Source organism: Anastrepha ludens, chromosome 2 (assembly GCF_028408465.1).
Source record: "Anastrepha ludens isolate Willacy chromosome 2, idAnaLude1.1, whole genome shotgun sequence".
In the NCBI taxonomy this organism is placed as follows: domain Eukaryota; kingdom Metazoa; phylum Arthropoda; class Insecta; order Diptera; family Tephritidae; genus Anastrepha; species Anastrepha ludens.
In genome coordinates this window covers 130540171-130561571 of record NC_071498.1, presented here as the reverse complement: position 1 = coordinate 130561571, position 21401 = coordinate 130540171, and the positions used below count along the sequence as shown (strand labels likewise).

The following is a 21401-nucleotide window of genomic DNA, read 5'->3' as shown; positions in this document are numbered from 1 at the left end:
ACAAAAAAGAGTATATAATTCTCATTAGAAGTTCTTGCTTTGCGTGCCTCGTAGGTATTGCAAATGTGCTCATCAAACTCCCCCAACGGTCCAAGCGTGCCAACAACTCTCTGCTTCGTCCACGCTATTAAAACACACAAATACATTTATGAAATACACCGACTGTAAGCATCCGTACAAGGCCCATGAATATTGCCTGCATAGCGACTGCTGCAGCAATTTGCATTTACATAGTTCCCCTCCACTGTACTTACTCTGTAGTAAATAGTGTCGATTGTATATAAAATTTGCTATAAAAACAATTTTTACTTTCGTTTTGGTTACTAAAATCCGTACCACAATCGAATCATTTTTAACTTTCAGTCACCAGATACACAGGCCTGGCAAAACGATTATCTCCAAGGTACCGGGTGTGAGATGTACACCGAAACCCTCTCACCTTCATTTACCGGCATGACATTCCCACAAGCCAGCGAGTAAGACCCGAAACAAGCGAATTATCTACTCTAATTCTAGTTCGTTTTTTTTTTTGTACTTTACTTTAAACTAATTACAATTTTTTCGTACTTAAAATGATAATTTTTTTCAAAATGTAACTGCATTTTTCTTAGCATTAATCAGTAGGAATAAAACAAAAATCATAATATAAAAATAAGAAATATTAAAATCACACACGAGACGTACCAGTTAGTAGAAAAGGAAGAAAATATCGAGCGAAATATATGTATACATACAGACAAATTTTCATTTTTGTTGGAAAAAATTGTTTTAATTATTTATTTTATTTTACTTTCGTTTATATGCGTGTATATTAAAAACAAAAAATCAATTAATAAAAATCTAAATAAATGAGATCTGACAGGATACTCAATAAAAAGGTCACACGAAGGCCACAAAGGCCTCTTAAAATGCCAATTGTTAAATCTATAATACAAAAATATTATTAGTCCTTTTTAAAATATATTTGCCCTTTTAAAATATTTTTCCTACATACGATAAAAATTTAAATATGAAGTAGCGTTCGAAAATAAAATAGTTCACAAAAATATAGTCTCTTAATTTTTAATAATATTTTCATCATTTAAGACATCTTAAATGCTAATAAATACTAGGCGCCTTTGATTCGCCACTTCTCTTCTTACTTTCCCTCACTAGGCGAAAAATTTGCATGTGAAAGCAATAACAGAGCTATCGACCAAGATTTTCCACTAACAGGTGTGGTTATAGTTCATACGACTGCTATAACTCATTAGTTTTAATGCAATTAGTTTCTCTTTTCTGATATTTGGCAAGCCTAATGACAGGCTGCGCTCATGCAGGGAAATTTTTGTTGCTTCAACATTGCGTGTTCTCTTTTGATCTTTACGACGTGTTTCCAAAACTGCAAATGATTAGTATTTAGTCTTCAATCAACAACAGCATTGACAAGAACGAAAACACAAAAGGTGCTGATAGAGCACGAGCATCACAATTAACGAGTAAAAGCAACAAATGCTTCCCTGTAAGAAAGAGCACAGTCTTACTAATACTCATTAAGTGCTTCCAAAAACAAATGTAATTTTTGGCAACTCTTTTCCAGTACTACCAACAACATATGTTTATTTATACCAGTTGTTTCATCTATTCGCCATTTGCTAACCCCTGGTGAAGTGGCGAAGTGACCTAATATTCTTAAATATTTTGAGTGATTCACTTGGTTACCTTTGAACTTGCTATACTTTTTTAATATATTTATATGTATTATATTAAATAAGTTAAATACATTTTATTTCAAATCAAATTACTTAAAATTCAAAAACGCTCTATATTTTCTTTCGCTAGTGCGTCTCTTTTTGAATTCCAATTTTTTTTATTTATTTGGAATGTTTAAGGTCTTGCATACGTTTTTTCTGTACTGACATAGATAACATACATATAACACAAATTTTTTCTAATACTAAAAATATATTCCAAACCATTTTTAGAACCTAATCGCACACGACTCAAACCACTTACTTAGCTGCCTACCTGCCTGCCTGCCTTGTGCATAACTAAGTAGTAAATAAAACATTAAACAAATAACAACAACAGAAATACACTACCAGTGCCTATAAGCAAAGCAAAGGGTTAGATAATTTCGAGATTTAGATGAAAAAATAATAGGAAATACTACTTTATTTAGCATAATTTAATTACTATAATTAATAAATAAATGATTAAATTACTCAAATTAAATGAAAGTTACTAAAAACACAAAGTTCGAACCTTTAGGTGGCTCCCTGAAACATTCCCCATGTACGAAGGTTGCTTTATATTTCTCCTCTCTCCACTTCTAGCGTTGTCAGCCGCCGTATGGAGTTTTTCCATTGGCAAGTTTAACATATTTTACTATAAGTGCGCTCAGAACGTTTTGCTATGAGAATCATGTTAGTGTTGATTCATCATGGCATAAAAAATCAAATTAAAGCCGATTAAGTGACTGTTTTTCACAATTTTCGACGTAGATGAATTAAAATCATTTTACGGTGAGCAAGCACTCGTTGTGAAAAGATTTTGACAGGCGTAGCTAATATCAGACCGTTAGCCGGCTCTCAGCGAATTTGAAAGAATCAGCCGATGAACTGGCATGGCAGGTGTTACAAATCTCTTCGTTTACGAACAAACTAAGACTGTGCTAGTTAAATACGAATGAGTCTACGTTCATGCCACTTAGTTGCCGTCTGAAGAAGTGTGTGAATACATGTGAAATGACCCCGCAGAGTTCGGCTGCCGAGTGGTCGGTTACGTGGCTCTCACAATTTTGTTTTTCACCACAGGTATGGGCCAAACCTGATAAATTCTTGGCAAGCACCACCTGGTACAATGAATTTTCTCGTGATCACTGTCACGTAATACACCGTGAGCTTGAAGCACACACATAAAATTAAAAAAAGAGCACTGGAAACGCAGCTAAGCAAAGCACATCGAAAGTTGGTCCAAACGAATGTAAAAGTGTATTGTTGATCATGAAGAATATTTTGAATAGCCGTTTTCCATCAGCACTGCTCATTTTTCAAACCTCGTAACATGCAACTAGAATCAAATGTTACTTGAGGCGTGGCCAACATCAGACCGTTAACTGGCTCTCAACGATTCTATTATCCTTGGTTGGTGTTAGTGATCAACTGAATTCTTTCGTCGTGTACATAAGAATGCCAGCAAAAATGAAGTGAAGAAAAGCCGTTCCATTCGAACCAGCGTCGTGTGCTTCTAACTCCAACGCAGTTCCTTCTTTTCTTTTGCATTTTCGTTCGATATTCTAATGTACAAAACATTATTGTTGGTGTAGTGACATCACCTTTAATGAATGCACCTTGGCAGTCAGTGTCACATTGTTGTACTAAGGATCGATTTAGTTGCGTTGGTTCATTTGATCTGTAGTCTTTACTTGGGTTTACATTAAAAAGAATAGAAAAACAAAAAAAGAACGTTGAAATTTATTCATATAATATTTGCTAAATAGTTAGTTAATGGTGTTTTTTTTTTTTGCTACAAGAAGGGCGTTTTCTGTCGCAAGAACTTTTAAATCTCTAAAATTCCGGGACTTAAAAATATCGGTATCCCGGGATTAACATCCCTAATAGGTTTTTATTTATATAAATTTACTAAAACCAAACTATGTTTAGTAAGAATTTTCAAATCCCGCATATACCGGGGTGTTTTGACTTTATAAGATCGGGATCATGGGGCTGGCAACCTTAATAGGGTTTCGTAAGAGTTTTCAAATGCGCAAATTCTGGAATTTTTGGGACTTTCGGGATCCTGGAACTGGCATCCTTAATAGGATTTCGTAAGAACTTTCAAATCCCACAAATGCCGGGACTTTCGGGCCATCAAAATATCGGGATCCCGGGATTAACATCCCTAATAGGTTTTTAATTATATAAATTTATTAATACCAAACTGTTTCGTAAGAATTTTCAACTCCCACAAATTCCAGGGTGTTTTGACTTTATAAGATCGGGAGCATGGGGCTGGCATCCTTAATAGGGTTTCGTAAGAATTTTCAAATCCGCAAATTCTGGGATTTTTGGGAATTTATACGATCGGGATCCTGGGGCCGGCATCCTTAATAGGATTTCGTAAGAACTTTCAAATCCGCAAATTCCGTAATTTTTGGGACTTTATAAGATCGGGATCCTGGGACTTGCATCCTTAATAGAGTTTTATTTGTAAGTTTACTAACACCCAGTTTGTTTCATCCTCCAGCATTTACCTGTACTTAATCTAAATCTCGAAATTTCAAAGCCTAGGACTTCAGTTGTGACTATTTCCAATAAAATGTACACAAACTTACTTCAAATGACAGAAAATTGTAGTTACATAGTGTACATATACACAATATTTAAATAAATAACAATGCCCACACTTTACACCGTACGTATTTATTTAGCTTTGTACAGTGAAATCCCCCAAAAGCAGCTAAGAAACGTTGTGCTTACTCGCGCTGTACAGTCACGTACACCCATGTTTACCCCATCAACTTTTAGTAACATTTTTTTTAACAAACGAATTTGCTTGCTTCCCACCACTCGAAACACTCCTTAATCCACTACTATTTGTGCCCAAAACTTACTTACCACACCTCATGTCATGAGCAGCAAATCGCGGTGCTCAACTAACCAAATCACTCCCCAGTCTCATAAGTACTTATCACCAACTCATGGAGCACACGGTCTAATTTTCACTATTTGCTGCATGTTTTTGTCACATTTTTTGAAATCCTCCTGTGAATGCGCAGCAATTTAATTACACCATTCTGCATATATCAACCCTCAACCCTCCACCCTCCCCCCTAATATGAGGTAATAATATTTCGGCTTTTGAACAAAATGCAATTTGTTCAAATCACTTTGTTTGTGTACAACGCCCCCCCGCAATAACAAAAAGAACATACGAACATTTTCCCCACTTTTAGCATCCTTTTATGTAATGCAATCATCATAACAACAATAACAACAGAAGATTATAAGCACGCAAGTAAATTAATATTCATCGTTGGCATGTGTCCTGTCGTCTTGGCATCACCTACACCGATCTCTCCGTCGCTCGAGAAATGTTAATGTGTTTTGTCTACCGAATGTATCATACAGCTTTCGTAGTTGGAATTTTTTCGCTTAAATAGTTACGAATGAATAAAATATGAAATAAATTAATTTTAGTTAATTTTTAAAGCGCATATTTTTTTCTATTTTTTATAGTATCTACTCACATATTTTTTGTTAATGAATTTATGCATGCGTGTTCCTTTTTGCATAATTGAAATTTGTAAATTTTTTGCATATCTTAAATATCACAAAACCGCAAGAACCTTCACCCTTCTGTTCACTTGAAGCATGAATTTTTGTGTACTCGTGCTTTGTGTGCGTGCTTTTTGTACATACCGTTGCACATTCTGTAAATACTGGATATAACATTTTTTACTTCGTTACTATAAAATACGATTTATACTTTTCTCAAACTACTTTCATAGATATTAGAGTATTTGATTGCCTGTTTGTATTTGCAAAATTATTTTTAAAATATGCAATATTTTCACACTTCGTGTCGACAGACTGTGCTTTTCGAAACTGAAACTATTGCTGGTGGCTATCGAAATCAAAGGTGCCGAAGAGGGTGCGGACAGCAAGATATCTATAAATCCGCGTAACGCAAAAATACAGGCCAACACACAAGGCTTCTTTATAGCGCAAAGTGCTGACGAAGTGAAGCGGTGAGTAAGAAGATAAAAAATAGTATTCGAAGAAAATGTGTTTATGTATCTACTATTATTATAAATTAGAAACAAAAAAATGTTTGCCTGGCATCAAAGTCTTTTAAAATTAGGTATAATGATTAATAACGGCATAAAAATGTAAGATAATAAAAAATCGGGTCCAAAAATGAATATTCTTAAGGATTTTCTTATGTTTGTATGAACTTCCTCGTACGAAACGCCAAATCGAAATCTAACAGACAAAAGCAAACTTTGAAACCTAAGAAAGGATGTTTTTTCTCTCGAACTGTCATTATGGAAAGAATAATGAGATGGCGCCTATCGTGGTACCGTAACTTTGTTCTCAGCGAATTTGACAATGAGTTACGTCGTTTTCGCACCAGTATGGCCAGATCACCATTCTCGTAACTTGATTTAGGATTTTTTTTTGTTATTTAGTCTTCGAGTTTTAGTTCTTTCTTCATGACATTTTTCTAGCCTCTTCTAATTAAAATTTAATGTTTATAATTTTGTAAAATATACCTTTTTTTTAATTATTTCAATAATTCAATCAGTTTTATTTAGCTTTACTTTTTTCAACATTTGATCGCATTGCCCGCGATTGCAGTGGTTGTTTGTGTTCTTCTGCTCTCGCTCTCTCGCTACTGCAGTGTTGCCTAGCTTTGGATGTAAAAACGCACTAAAATACGCATTTAAAGAAAATGAAATACCAAATTTTTATTGAATTACTTATAGAACTTTGTATGCGTGACAAATTGTCTTTAAAATTTGCGTTTTTTTAAATAAATGTGTTATGGTTATGTAGAATTTAATTAATAAGTTTTTTGTTAAGAGAACGACTTTTTTGCTATATTTGAGGTTATGTAACAAGATAAGGTACTCTTTTTGTAAAAATCTCGTTATGGTTTCTGCAATATTTTCTGGTATTTTTTTGCTTATTTTTACTAGGAATACACCTCTTGATGACCTAAAGATTTAGGACCAGAAGAAACGATTACACCTTTATGGTTTTGATTCGCATTCAGTAAATTCAAACGCTTTTTAAAATGTGTAAAAAGGTTTTCAATGTTAAGAAGAGTTGAGAGAAGAAGATTTAATAACATAACCTTAAAAGGAGTAAAAAATTAAATTTTCACTTTCCAAATATCAAATTTTATAAGAACCAACAAATTTTCATTAACACTAAAATCTTCTCAGGGTAAATTTTATTTAACATTCTTTTGCTTAATAATAAAGTTTTTTTACTTATAGTTTCGGTAGCTTTAAATTAAAAATAAGAAACAAACACCAACTTAAAAATTTTCGCATTTTGACATATAAAAAAGCACAAAATTTATTGCGAAGAGCAAATGTTTGGCAACACTGCGCAACTTGGCAAAAGTGACGTCACGCACTCTCTGATGGGCGCAATCTTGTTTCTATCATTCTTGTCGGACTGTGTTATTATTCACGTAATGTTTGTAGCCCAGCTGAATACTTTTTCGACTAACTTTTGGTAAAATTATGTTCTTCAACCAACAAGTACACACAATGTACGTCGTCCAAGCATTTTAATAAAAATCAGGAATTCCCTTTATTTCGTTTATTTCAAGTCTAAAATATATATTAATTATAGTTTTTACAGATCACTTAGAGCTAATATGAACTTACTATACTACAGATAGTTAAATGAATAAATTTAAAAAAAAGTTGAGAAATTTATAAAATTCATTCTTTGACAACGAAAAGTCAAGCGGAATGGAAATCGAGATCTCATTGAATTCTCTTAGACCGCGGACAATATTAACATATCGCTTTTGTTACGTTAAAGCGTAACAACTCAAAATTTCCAAATTTTAGTTTTTTGCAAGAAAACAATGTACAGTGGTCATCTCTACCCACTGTAAAAATCGTTCAGTGGTTTGTCTAGTCTTTCGTTAAAAAACCCGTTATGACTCTCTCTTTGTTTTCAGAATGACTTTTTTTGGTCTCAACTAAAGAGCTACATTTTTAGTTGTCTCCAAGTGTTTGAACAAATTTGTGTCACATAAAGTGTAACATTTTGAATTGTGCCTGTTTAAAACCAAACGGTTTGCTTAAGTTTGTTTAAGTAACGTGTTATTTTTTCAGTTAAACAGAGACAACTCAAAATAACACCACTAAGTGAATAAAAAAATTTCAGGAAAAGAGTAACAACTAAAAACTTTGTTATTTTAGCGCAACTACTAAACAAATAAGAATGGAACAACCGTTATATTGTTTTTAATGATATTTTCGTGCAATTACATTTTTTTTTTCCTTGTAATATATTATTAATATTTACGGAAACAGTTCTTCGTCTCTACTGAAAATGTTCAGATTTTGAGTTGGTACGCTTTAACGTAACAAGTGCGATATGTAAGTGCATAATTCGTTTTAAGATGTAATGGGTAGGTGTTGCGTAGAGATCTAGTAGGAATATGAAAATGAATGCTCCGTAATAGGGATGAACAATCAATTTCCCCTTGAATTATACTAAAAACAAAAGACGGTGAGAGTATAGACCTTCTACTCTCTAGAGACTTTAAGTTAAATACAATCAAACGGAAATTAGAGGAAGGGGCAGGATTTGAGAATTTTAACGACCTGAGAACATATTCAGGAAACACCTTCCGTACACGTTGGTGGATAATACTCGTATTGCTTACTCTAATCTAGAGCGTAAGTAAAAAGTAATTTGAGAGTGTAAGGGTGTGAGAACTTCGAGTTATTACGCCAAATAAAATGTAAGATTTAGCAAGAAGTGGATACAACAACGTCAAAGATCACACCTACACAAATCTATAAATTCATGAACAGGTTAAAGTAAAGTATTATAAATACTTTAAGATAACTGAAACACATTTTCAGTTTTGGCAAAAGTAACATGAATACATTTCTTGATATTTAGAGAGAAACCAGGGTTACTGCATTAATTCCCGACTGCAGCTTAAGGGGGAAGTCTACTGTGAATTTTTCAAAAAATCGATTTTTTTTTTATTAGCTTAAAAAATACTTTGAACCCTCTTAAATAAGGTACAATATGTGTTACAGCTGGCTAAATTTTTTTTCGTTGAAATTTCGACCTTTTCCCGAAGCGCTCCAAAGCGCGTACCTGCTATACTGAAACTTTAAACGCATTTTTCTCGAAACTAAGTTTTTGTATACGGTGTACACGATATCTCGAGTTCTGATAAATGAATCAGCTTAAAAATTTAATTATATATTCTCTGTAATAGTGTCTTTCGTCTGACATAGGATTTTTTTGATATCGTTATTTGTTAAATTGTTTTAAACAATAGTAACATCAATTTTAGGCAAAAAAAAAGAAAAAAATTTCAAGAATTTTTTTTTCAACGCCAAAATTTTTTATCGACATAATCCTACGTCAGACGAGAGTCAATACTATGTATATGATAACAATATTTTGTTTTTTTGTTTTAGATCACCGAAACGTAAGATTTCATGTACACCGTTTAGGCACCTAAGAAAAGCGGACCTACGCTTGCAGAAGTGCCACAGCGGCCATTTTGAATATTTTGACTTAAAATTTTTTTTTCAAAAACTTAAATATATAATAAAGATAAGAGTTTAAATAGATTTTATGTACGAGCAATATTTTGTTAGAAATAAAATCCGGAAAATAAGCCTGTTTTTTCCCTTGTCACAGTAGACTTCCCCCTTAAGAACACTCTCAGTTTTTTTTATGGCAGAAAATATTTTCAAATCATCAGCAAACGAAAAACAAGTACTAATATCATTAATAAATATAACGAAGAGAAGAGTCCCTAAAATACTGTTTTATGGCACCCCTGAAGATACAATGAAAGGTTCCGAACATTCACCCTCAATCGTTACCACTTATCGTCTGTCGGATAAATAAGATTTCAACCATTGAAAGAAAATATAATGAAAACCAAGTGTGGCTAATTTACGTAGTAGAATTGTATGAAAAACTTTATCAAATACTTTAGAAAAGTGTCCGTGTAAGCGTAATCGACTTGAAAACCTTCAGCATAAGTTGGAAAATAATACAATATTCACCAAAAGTACCTATTAGCTCTATTTCAATTTAGAGTACGATAGTAACTATAAGAATAATTAAAACTGTGTAAGCATCTGACTTGCAGCTAAGCTGCCGCCAAGATGTGGGATGTTTGAACAAAAAAAATAAATAAATAATATAAAGGGTAGTTAAGTTTCAATGGCCGGTGTTGATTTAAAATAAATACAATTTTTTTAACAAAATTATTATCATTTCTCTTTATTATGATAATATTGGTGTAGCTCAATTACGTATAAAACAAAATATCGGCCAAATGTCCGCCGCGACCTCGGCGGCACACCTCCAAAGACCACCAAATGCATATAGTTCCTTATCTAAAGGGTGGTTAAGTTTTAAGGGCCGGTGTTGATTTTGAATAAAATACAATTTTTTTCGGAAATTATTGCCATTTTTCTTTATTATGATAATATTGGTATGGCTCAATTACGTATGAAACAAAATATTAGCCAAATAGCCACTGCGGCACACCTCCATCCGATGGTCCAAATTTTCGATGACGCTGAGGCATAAATGAGGTTCTATGTCGTTAATGTGCCGAATTATCTCATCCTTTAGCTCTTGAATTGTTGCTGGCTTATCGACGTACACCTTTTCTTTCAAATAACCCCAAAGAAAGAAGTCCAACGGTGTCGTTGACGTTTAGGTGTGGTTCACATTCAACATCGGCCCTTGCAATTTAACCACGCTTTATATATATATATAATTGTCGCGTACACCCTTTTTGGGTGTTTGGCCGAGCTCCTCCTCCTATTTGTGGCGTGCGTCTTGATGTTGTTCCACAAATGGAGGGACCTACAGTTTCAAGCCGACTCCGAACGGCAGATATTTTATGAGGAGCTTTTTCATGGCAGAAATACACTCGGAGATTTGCCATTGTCTGCTGAGGGCGACCGCTATTAGAAAAATGTTTTTCTTCATTTTGCTGTTTCACCGAGATTCGAACCAACGTTCTCTCTGTGAATTCCGAATGGTAGTTACGCACCAACCCATTCGGCACGGCGGCCAATAAATAATACAAATAATAAATAATAAAACTTAGCAAAAAAAATCGTGCTGCTTTTATTGTAAACCCAACTGTAAATAATCTTGGAAAAATGCATATATGCTAAGTGTGCTTGCTTAAGTGTTTATGGTTTTTAAATGATCGCATTTTTATATATTCCAGTGCCTGGTTCTATTGCAAGGCCTGTCACGAGGACATCAAAGATGAAACGTTAATCAAGAAGTGTAAATGCAAAAACTGTAAGTAAACTTTTCATAACTATACGAATGCAATGAAATGATTTGAAGAAAACAATTATTTACTTAGTTTAATTTTCATATAGTAAAAATTAATTTCGCATAATTTTGATTCTGTGGTAAGAGATTTTGAATTTGGTTTATCACTTCAATTTTGTTTCATCTATCTCTTATTATTTAAAGGAAACTATGGTATATAGAAAAACCTATGCGCTATGTATTATTCGAGATAAAACAGTTATTTTCCGAATATTGAGTGCTGTAAAATTGTGCAACAGTGCAGTAAAAAAATTGCAGTAGTCACAAATGTACAAATTAAAATTATTTAACGTCTCTTAAATGTCTAAGTCTATATACATTTGAGTATTACACAATTTTTTCAGGTATTTCAAACCCGAAACTCTTTTCATAAACTAAGTATATTTAACAGTTATACAGTCTACAGTATTTAAATTTCGCGCTTATACGCACATAAATATGTTAAGTGTTATTTTCATTTGACTTCAAATTATTACTATCAGATAAAAAACGTTAATTATTTAATTTACATATTTAATTATTATATATAGAAGAAAAAAACAATATAAATTTTCATACAATACATATAAATATATAATTAAAATGCTCTCTTTTCCAAATATATTTTTTGCATATTTTTTATGTATTGACAATGTTGGCGTGACCCTGCGCAAAACCACAAAAAACAAACACTGTCCAACACACCTGCGTATTATCGTTGGAAAAATTTCACATTAACATTATTTTTCATTTTGTTTACACTATTCAAACTATGAAAACCTATTTAAAAATATGTAAAAAAAAATTATATCACATGAATCGAATCAATACGCATTTCCCGAACAGTGACAGTACAGCCAAGGACCAAATTTGATGATTTAGGTAAATTATGTCTAAACTAGTTTAAAATTATTTGTATTATTACGTATGCAAACTAAAAAAAAAAAACTTAATATATTGTATTAAAAAAGCCAAACCCACACAATAAACAAAAAAACTAGAGAAAATGAGAATAAAAAAATGTACTCCCAGAAACCAAGTATTAAACAAACCACACGAGACTCTTGTTTAAATATTACAACTCTGGATGAAAACTATATTAATTTTTATATATATATTTTTTTTGTAATTTATTTTTGTTTTTTGCAAACACCGTTACCAAATCGAGCCCTACCAACCCAGTATCCTCGACCAAAATACCAGCAATTAATTTTTTTTTTTTTTCTTAAACCATTTAACTGGTTACCGCTCTAATTAACAAATATCCCAGTATATTACAACTAATCTCTTATTACTATTTATTTTTAAATAATTTTTAGTACCCTTGCAATAGCAATTTTCTAAAACTAAGTACTTCAACCCACCTCCTTTTTGTTTCTTTCTACTGTTACTAACTTAAAATGCCACATTTAGTTGTTCTCTTCTTTTTTTTTAATCTGTTTCATAAAAATAAAAATAAAAATAAAACAGCTTTTTGTTTGTTTTGAATCTGTTTCATAAAATATGAAAAAATCACGGTTTTGTTTGTTGCCTCCTCACACTAAAAGCCTATTTCTGATTGAAAATATTTAGTCACATATACAAATATAAAACTGTAATTATTTTATAACAAAAACAAAAAAAGAAATCATTGAGTTGTGCAGTGTTCGAAGGCGAATTAGTTTTGATTCGTTGATTTTTTATAAACCTTTATGAGTCTTTTAGAAATTGTAAATAAGACCTAAATTCTAAAAATTTTACTCAAATGATTATTTTAAGAGCACCGTTCTCTAATTCCCTGCTGATTTTTATACTATGAACTTGCAGCATAAATAATTTTGTTGATCTCTCTTTATAATTTCTGAAATTTGCTTATGTTCCATCCACTTAATTGTAATTAGCCTTCCTTAGATACCACAGTACCAGCATAACAAAATATACAGCTCCGTTCATAAATCTAAACCTCTTTTTAAATTCTTATTTTTAATTTTTTTCTTCTTAATTTTTTTTTAATTTAAAAAATTTTTTTTTTTTAATTTTTTTTTTAATCTTTTTTTTAATATTTTTTTAAATTTTTTTTTGTTTAATTTTTTTTTTAAGTTGTTTTTATTTAAATTTTTTTATTCATTTTTTAATTTCTTTTTATTGTTTTTTTATTTTCAAATTCTTTTTTTTTATTTTTTTTTTAATCGTTTTTTTTTTTATTTTATTTTTATTTTTTGTAATCTTTTTTTTTAATTTTTTTTATTTACATTTTTTTTAATTTTTTCTATTTTTTTATTTTCTTTTTATTTTTTAATTTTTTGGTTCTCCACAATGCACCAACTCACGCCTCAGTAAATGCGGTCGCAAAACTCATGGAAATAGGGTTCCAACTCGTTTCACATCCTCCCTTCTATTCTACAGACTTGGCTCCCTCGGGCTACTGCTTGTTCCCCAATTTGAAGAATGACTGGCGGGGAATGATTTTATTAAAATGAGGAGATGATTGCGGAAACGAATGGCTATTTTTCAGACTTATTATTCCTAGTATTCGGAAGGGAGCGACAAACGAGAATAGCGTTGCGCAAAGTGTATAAGCCTAAAAGGAGACTATGTCGGAAAATAGAAAAGGCAAACCCCAAACAATTAAGTAGTTTTATTTTTGTACATTTTAAACGACCCTCGTACAATGGAGCAACTCGAATATCTTCTTTTCCTTCATCTTTATTTAGGATTATTATCCTGTTCTAGCAAGAGCTTATATAAGAGGTCTGTTAAAAAAATAAGGTGAATTTTGAAATTTCTCTTCCTAAGTACATTCGACTTTCGATTATTATTATTTTCTATGTTGGTACATTTGTCTCGAAGATATGTCCATGGTTTTGGCAATCAAGCATTTTTAGTTTCTTTGTGGGAGGCATAAATAAGACAAGTGTTTAAAAAATGGCATTAAGTGCTCAAAAATACTTAAATGTTGACAGTGGCATATGATGAGAGTACTCTGAGTCAAAAAAATGTTTACAAGTTACAAATGCTTTTCACAGAAGATCGAGAAGATTTGAATGACGACGCTCGCTCTGGACGCCCCAGCACATCAACAACCGATGAAAATGTTGAGAAAGTGAAGAAAATTGTTATGGAGATTGTCGAGTCACACTTGGAAAATTTGGTGAGAATGTCCGCATATCGGTTGGCTCATGCCACGCAATCTCTTTGGAAATTTCGGGCATGAAGCGTGTGACAGCGAAGTTCGTTCCAAAATTGCTGAATTTTGTCCAATAGCAACGTCGCATGAGCATCGCTCAGGAATTGTTGAACGACGTTAACGGTGAGCCAGATTTACTTAAAAGCTTCACAACTGCTGACGAATCAATGGCAAAATCCAGTAGAGCCAAGAGTCGAAACAGAATATCACCGAACAGGCAAAAGACTTGTCTTATTTATGCCTCTCACAAGCAAACTAAACCTGCTAAATATTGCTAAAGCCGTGAACATTCTTCGAGACGAGTGTGCCAACATAAAATAATAAATCGAATAAAATCGAAAGTCGAATGTACGTAGCCCGTGAAGTTTGTAAATTTACGTTATTTTTTTAACAAACCTCGTATGCTAATCCATGTACGGATTTTGGATACAGCCTGTGCCATGTCGTTCGAAGCCCAATTAATTGTTTTTATTGGATCTTCCAACTTTTAAGCTGCCCTTAAGAAAGTATTTGACTGACGTTGGATTTAAATTTATCCAGTTTGACAAGTCGATCCTTAAGATGGGTCAATTCTGTTTACAGGTAAACAACACGGCCATCAGTGTATGATCTAAAACAAAATTCGTTTAAATAAAACTACACTTTTTAAATAAAAAAGGATTTACTCTATTTGCGTAGACGCAACCTTTGTCAACCAAAGGGCGGGATGTCTCGGCCTCATTCCAGCAGTGCAAAATTTCAATAGGCAGAGCATCGCTAGATAACTTCGGCCACTTCCGATCTGGCCCGATTTCGAAAACCTTTGCCGATAAATATTATACACGAACTTTTTCGTCTGATTTCAACGAAGTGCCACACGATTTTATCCAACCTTTTATTTTCATTTTATCTTTTGGGACCTGAACGAACTTAATGCCCATTTTTTGCCTGCGTCACGTTTTGTGGCACAACATAAACACGATACTACCTGTTAACCTTTAGAAAAAAAGTTTTCATTTCTACGCTTTAGAATTTTCGAATTTTTACAATTTGCTCTCAAATAAAAAGGAGCTTTTCCAAAAGCACATCAGCTCAGCATTAGTAATTAGCTCAAGCTGGCCGACTCAGCGTGAAAATTAAACACCTCACATCACTTTGAATTATTGTTTCATGATTTTGTTTCATAAAATTTTTATTTTCTTTTTATTGAACAACTCATTGATTTTTTGTAACCCATGACACCGAAATAATTTTGTCATTTCTTTAATTTTTTATTGAAGTTCTATTTCCTGTTTTCTTAGTTCTCAAAGCTTATTAAATAATTTATGTTACCTTTTACGGTCTCTATTTTTCTTTTATTGAATTTATTGAAATTGTATGTTAATTTTATTATTTTTAAATATATTTTATTTTATCGAGATAGTAATTAATTTGACATAAAGAAATGGGTATAAAAAAATATTACTTAATAAAATGTAATTTTAATTTTTTCTTCCATTTCCCTTTATTCGTTTATTATTAGCCTTCCTTCGTCCCTATACATTCTTTACAAATACATTACTATCCCTTACCACTACTTGTTTTCGGTATAATGCGCCTTCTGCTGCTTACACAAAAGCCTGTCTACTATAATTTAATTGACAATTTCTTTGACTGATTGCTCACTTTTTCCTGTAAATATGTTTGCGTGCGTTGCATCATTTTCCCTAGACTTCCAAAAGCAAGATAAGTAAAAGAAAGAACAAAAAAGTAAAAGAAAAAACAAAATAATTCCTGCAAAGATACTTTTTATTAATTTCTTTTTTTTTGTAATCTACTTCCGCAAACTCAAAATAGAACGTAACATTATTTCCAATATCCAATTATTTCCAATTTCACACACACACTGCAACTTTTCTTCCAACACTTTAAAGCTCACAAAATTTAAGTTAATATAAAAAAAATTTAAGTTAAAAATTATTAAAGTTAAAAAAAAATTATTATTAACTAATTCGCACATTCGTAAAAAATACAAATTTTTAGTTTTTAGTTGTATTTTGATCCATACCAAAAGAGTACTAGGAGAATTGTAAGCTGTAATTGGGTTAGAGAAAATTTTATGCATTACAATTGGAGAAAATAGATTGATTTTTTATAATTTTTTTAATAAATAAACTTACACCTCGATCACAATCTTTTAAATAATTTACTTTTAGCAATTTAATTTCAATTAAAATAAGATTAGAAGTTGTAAGGAAAGTCATTCAACTTCATAAATAGATTTTCAAAATTAAAATGACGCCAGCTACGTAAAGTTTTAATGAAGATAAGATCAAAATGAATTTAAAATAGTTATGTGAGACATTAAAAAATAATTTAGTTAAGCTTAGACAACTCCCTTTAACAGGTGGCATTCTTAGAGAGGTAGATAAAGAACCGTTAATAGTGGTACCATTTTATACACATAAAAGGAAAAGATAGATAGAGGCGAAAGGAATATTTGAACAAAAAAGTGGCTAATACGAGAGTTGCCTTTTACATTTTGCGAATAGATCAATTAACTGGTTTGAATAAACATATTTTGCTAGCGCTGAAAAAGAGCTGCCAAAAATTGCATTTGTTTGGAAGCTCTTAATAAGTATTAGTAACACCGCATGCATACGGGTAAACATTTGTTGCTCCACTCGTTACTTTTGATGCTCGTGCTCTCTCAGCACCTTTTGTGTTCTCGTTCTAGTCAAAGCTGTTGTTGGCTGTAGACTAAAAACTACCCAATTGAAGGTGTGTAAATACGACCGTAAAAAAAAAGAGAGAACACCCAAAATTGAAGCAACAAAAATTTCGCTGCATGAGCGCAATCTAATGCAACTCCCCTAATATCAGAAAAGAGAGTTAACAGCATTGAAACTCATGAGTTACCCGTATAATAGTTGTATCAGATATAACAACACTCGATAACGGCGAATCTTGCTTTAGCATTTGTTCTTGCTTTCACATGGAAATTTATCAAGTGAGCAGAGCCCAGAGCTAGCGAGCAGAAGAAAAGTGGCGAATCGGAGACGCCTAATGAAAACACAATCAAATACTTATGAAAATGATTTCATTGTTTGTCAAAATATTCTCCTTTGAACCCAATACACTTTTACATGCCTTTGACATGCACTTGAAGTAATTTTGAATGCACTTTTCCCACTCCGGTGGCTTTCACGCACCGCAGACGTTGACGTCGCATTTAATTATTATTATTATTATATTAGGTTCGGGAACAAAAATAAAATCAATAGTTGTTAAATTAGTGCTGTAAAACGAATGACCTATTAATTAGTTCTTATGAGAGCAGGATGCCGAAGAAAAGAGCACCCAGTGACCTTAATCATCTGGCTGCCAAACCCAGATAGTTACAGAGCCGCCCAGGCTTAACACACACATGACTCTTAAACACAGCTACAAGTTTGGAAATTGAATTTCGTGGAGTCCAGGACTATCAGGCCAATGGGTTTTCGAAATACTACTCGAAATGGAGATTCCTCTGATCTATGACTTCCTAAGAAACAAGTTGTACAATTCTACTTTATGTAACAGCAGTCAAGGGGATGCCGATGACCGGTTGGAGACCTCTGAGACCAATTCAGTCGATGCCGCCCTGGCAAGCTCATCGGCAATTTCATTTCTCTCTATGTTACTATGTTCTGGAACTAAGATCAAAGACATGTTATCCGCATTCTAAAGACACTTGTTCTCCTCCCTACAGGAGTTGACCAATTTCGAGCTCGCCGAGATTGAATTTATTCTACATTTCTTTACACCAATCGATACAAGTGCGTTCTTTTTGGGCAGTTGTCAAATTATGCGTTAAACAACAAATTTTTTGACGAAAAATGTTTGTCCAATATTGAATGTATGCTGGGGTGAACAATGCCTAAGGACGCCTCTATCTCAAGATATATCACACGATGGCCTTACGTTCCCAATTTATCCACAGCATCGATAGTTTCTAGCACAACTACCATTTTTGGACGGCCTTTACAAAATTAATCCTGCAAAGATAGACGCCCACGTTGGAACTTGCTGTACTAGTATTTCACACAGGCTACGTGTGGTGCTTCAAAGCCAAATGTCGAAGTAAGTTGATCAATGCACTCCTGTCTCGATAATCCACGTCGAGAGTCGTAATAAATCATCGCGCGAAAATTTTCACAAGTTAATTCCATCTTTTGGGTGAAATTAATTTCCCAATTCACTGAAAAAGAACAAATCAAGCGAGTAAGTGAAAATGTTGTATGTAAGTTCATGCTAAAGAATACCAAACTTTCCTCTAAAAATTATCGAATTACAATGCATCAAAGGCGATCCGGTTAAAAGGCAACCCTCGTACCATAATCTTAAAAAGAAATAGAATCAGCCGCTTTAGATGCAGTTTAAAAATTTATACATTTGTAGCATATGTCAGTAAATCGAGCTATCGTTGAACTTTAGTGTAATATTAAATTTCTGAATGGAATTTATTCTGAAAATTCAAACTAAGAAAACGATTACGCGCCTGCGTCTTAGTCGTCGCTATAACTGCTTAAACAAAGTGCGAATACGAGCTCACTCGTCCATTGATATTGAAATTATAGCGAAGCAATATTGTTGCTGCAAAAAAAGTGAAATGGTACCCACAATAGCGCCATCTACGTGCAATTTTTTGCTTCATAGGTATATAATATACTAGATGCATATCGTTTAACCAAATTAAAATAGGAAAGAAGAAAATCAACCCTTTTTACATGTTTATTTACGCACTCAGTCGGGATATATTCTTCTCGTTTAATTTCTCTTGAACATTCTCTCATTATTAAAATACCCACAACCAGCATTACTATTTTATCACCTATACATACAACCTATACATACAAACCTACCTACAAAACACATTTATGATAAACGCGGAATGATCTTAAATCCGGTACCACACAAACACAATTAGGCATTTATTTTCGAATTAGTTTCTATAAATCTAAAAATTTTTCCAACTTTTCCCTTTTATATAAACTCTAAAATAATAATCTGCACATAAACGTAAGTTACGCTTTCTCCTTTCGTTAGCTCGTCAATGTTCTGATTTCGGATGAACAGTGCATGGACTGGCACAAATTCAAATTGAAAAGTATAAAAATATGTTAAACAAGAAAAAATATAACATTTATATTGTATATCTTACATATAAGAAAGTTAAGCAATACACGTATTCGTAATACAAAAACCAAAAATATTTCAAGTATGATTCCCTATGTTTATGTTTTATACCCTAAATTTCCCCAGCTGTATTTATATGGTTGATTGATTATGACTCATATATGTATGACACAAGCTGTAGTTTATTTGGTTATTTGTATTTTGCAATGTTGTCTAGGTATATATTTACTAGTACACATAAGTTATGCATAAAAAGGGTCTTTCAAGTTCGAGTTTCCTTTTCAAAAGTGCATTATTTTGAAATGTATCACAGTTCGATGACGTCTTCCTTGGTAGATATTGAGTAAAAGACTTATAATTTCTAAAGTGAGTTCCACGTAAAAATAATTAAAATCCACTACGAAAACTACATTTGATTAATCGTTATACGAGTAATCCTCCGATGGTACCTGAATTAAAAAGTTGATCGGAAAAGTTAATCGACTGGCTCAGTGAAGATTCTAAAAACACCAATTCATTTGCCTTACCGGCCTTTTTAAGAAACGTTGCTGTTACAAGCATAAACTGGGACCGTAAACGAATCGGTTGGTGCATGTCCTCCTTTCGGTAGTGCACAGGTTCGAGGCTCCGTGCATGAAACACCAAATGGTAAAACATTTTTTTTTTCTAATAGCGGTCGCTCCTCGGCAGCCAATGCAAACTTCCAAGAATGGGTATATTCAGAAACGCATTATAAATGCGCAGTAATTGCAGCGCTGGCAGCACTGCCAATGTGACAAGTGTTGCAATTGATAGATTGGCAGTATTAAAATTTTTCCTGCAAATAATGCGCGACGTTGGATACAAAAATGGCGTTTTGGAACGCGATGCATTTGCAGTACTGCCATATTTGCATTTCTGAACGCATTGCCAACACTGCAAAAGTACGTTGCGCATTATAATGCGTTATTGAATACACCCAATATGTCTGCCTGGAGTAGACCTGTATTTGAAAGGAAGCTTCAGGTGTGTACCCCGCGCTGGTACACAGATGGCCCGAAGACACCAGAAGGCATATGCGCGGGGAATATATGGCCATAGAACCAAGCGTTCTCTGCCGATGGGTAGTTTTCCAAGCATCTTTCAAGTGGGGGTGTATGTCATCTGTCTGTGTGCAGCGATAAACTTAGACAGGAATTTCCGGAACGAGCGAATTGTCATTCTAAGCGACAGTCAGGTGACACTCAAGAATCTGTCATCCTGTAAGGTTAAGTCCTCACTGGTTGTAGAGTGCGTCGAGAAATGAAACTTGCAATCGCACCCGGCTAATTTGGGTCCCAGGACACAGGGTTATAACTTCTAACGAAGAAACGGATGCATTGGCAAAAGAGGTTGCGGCCTCGTCATTAATAGGACCCGAGCCCTTCCTTGCTATGAGACAACACACTATTAAGGAGAAGCTTAGGAGTCAAGAGCTAAGACTAAGAGAGATTCGCTGGAAACAAACTCTGAGGCTACGCCAGGCGAAACCCTGACTATGAGGTTGACAACAAAAAGAGATTGCGAAAACATATAACCCTCCCCAAAGATAAAAGAAGGTTGAGACATCTTTGCCAATTTCATGCAGAAGGGCGCATACGCTCAATACAACCCAGCTATATCCTGAGTTTAATAAGGGAACTTGGGCTGAATGAGGTACTGTGATTAGTCGAACGCACAAAAGACCATGAGGTCGAAACTCAAACCTCATAAAGAATCTGTCTATCTAAATCCATTGCTTCACGGGCGGTATATCAAGTAGCGCCGTCTTGCTGGAACCAGCGCGGTGTTGTTGTGGATATCACGGACTTCAATTTCCGGCATCAAAAAGTCGTTTATCATGGCGCGATAGCGTTCGCCATTCACTCTTACATTGGTGCCACCCTCGTCTTTGAAGAAATATGGGCCGGTAATTCCTCCAGCCCATAGGGAGTTTGGTGGATATAATAGCTCTTGGTTGATTCTTGAATGGCTTCGGGTTGCTCTTCAGCTCAAATATGGCAATTTGCGTATTGACCTAGCCAAGA

The 21401-nt window shown here is 33.5% G+C and overlaps 1 protein-coding gene across 20 annotated transcripts in view; it reads left to right on the top strand.

Moving 5' to 3' along the window:
* LOC128855325 (calcium-activated potassium channel slowpoke) overlaps positions 1–21401 on the top strand; it is a 307274-nt gene that overhangs the window by 219789 nt on the left and 66084 nt on the right. For 15 of the 20 annotated variants that reach the window (XM_054090144.1, XM_054090143.1, XM_054090147.1 and 12 more), the window contains 2 exons: positions 5573–5731; positions 10963–11039. In XM_054090144.1, coding sequence (XP_053946119.1) covers positions 5573–5731; positions 10963–11039 — 236 coding nt within the window. Of the gene's footprint in view, positions 1–363; positions 477–5572; positions 5732–10962; positions 11040–21401 lie in introns of all 20 variants that reach the window. The other 5 variants (XM_054090145.1, XM_054090139.1, XM_054090142.1 and 2 more) reach the window with 1 other exon arrangement.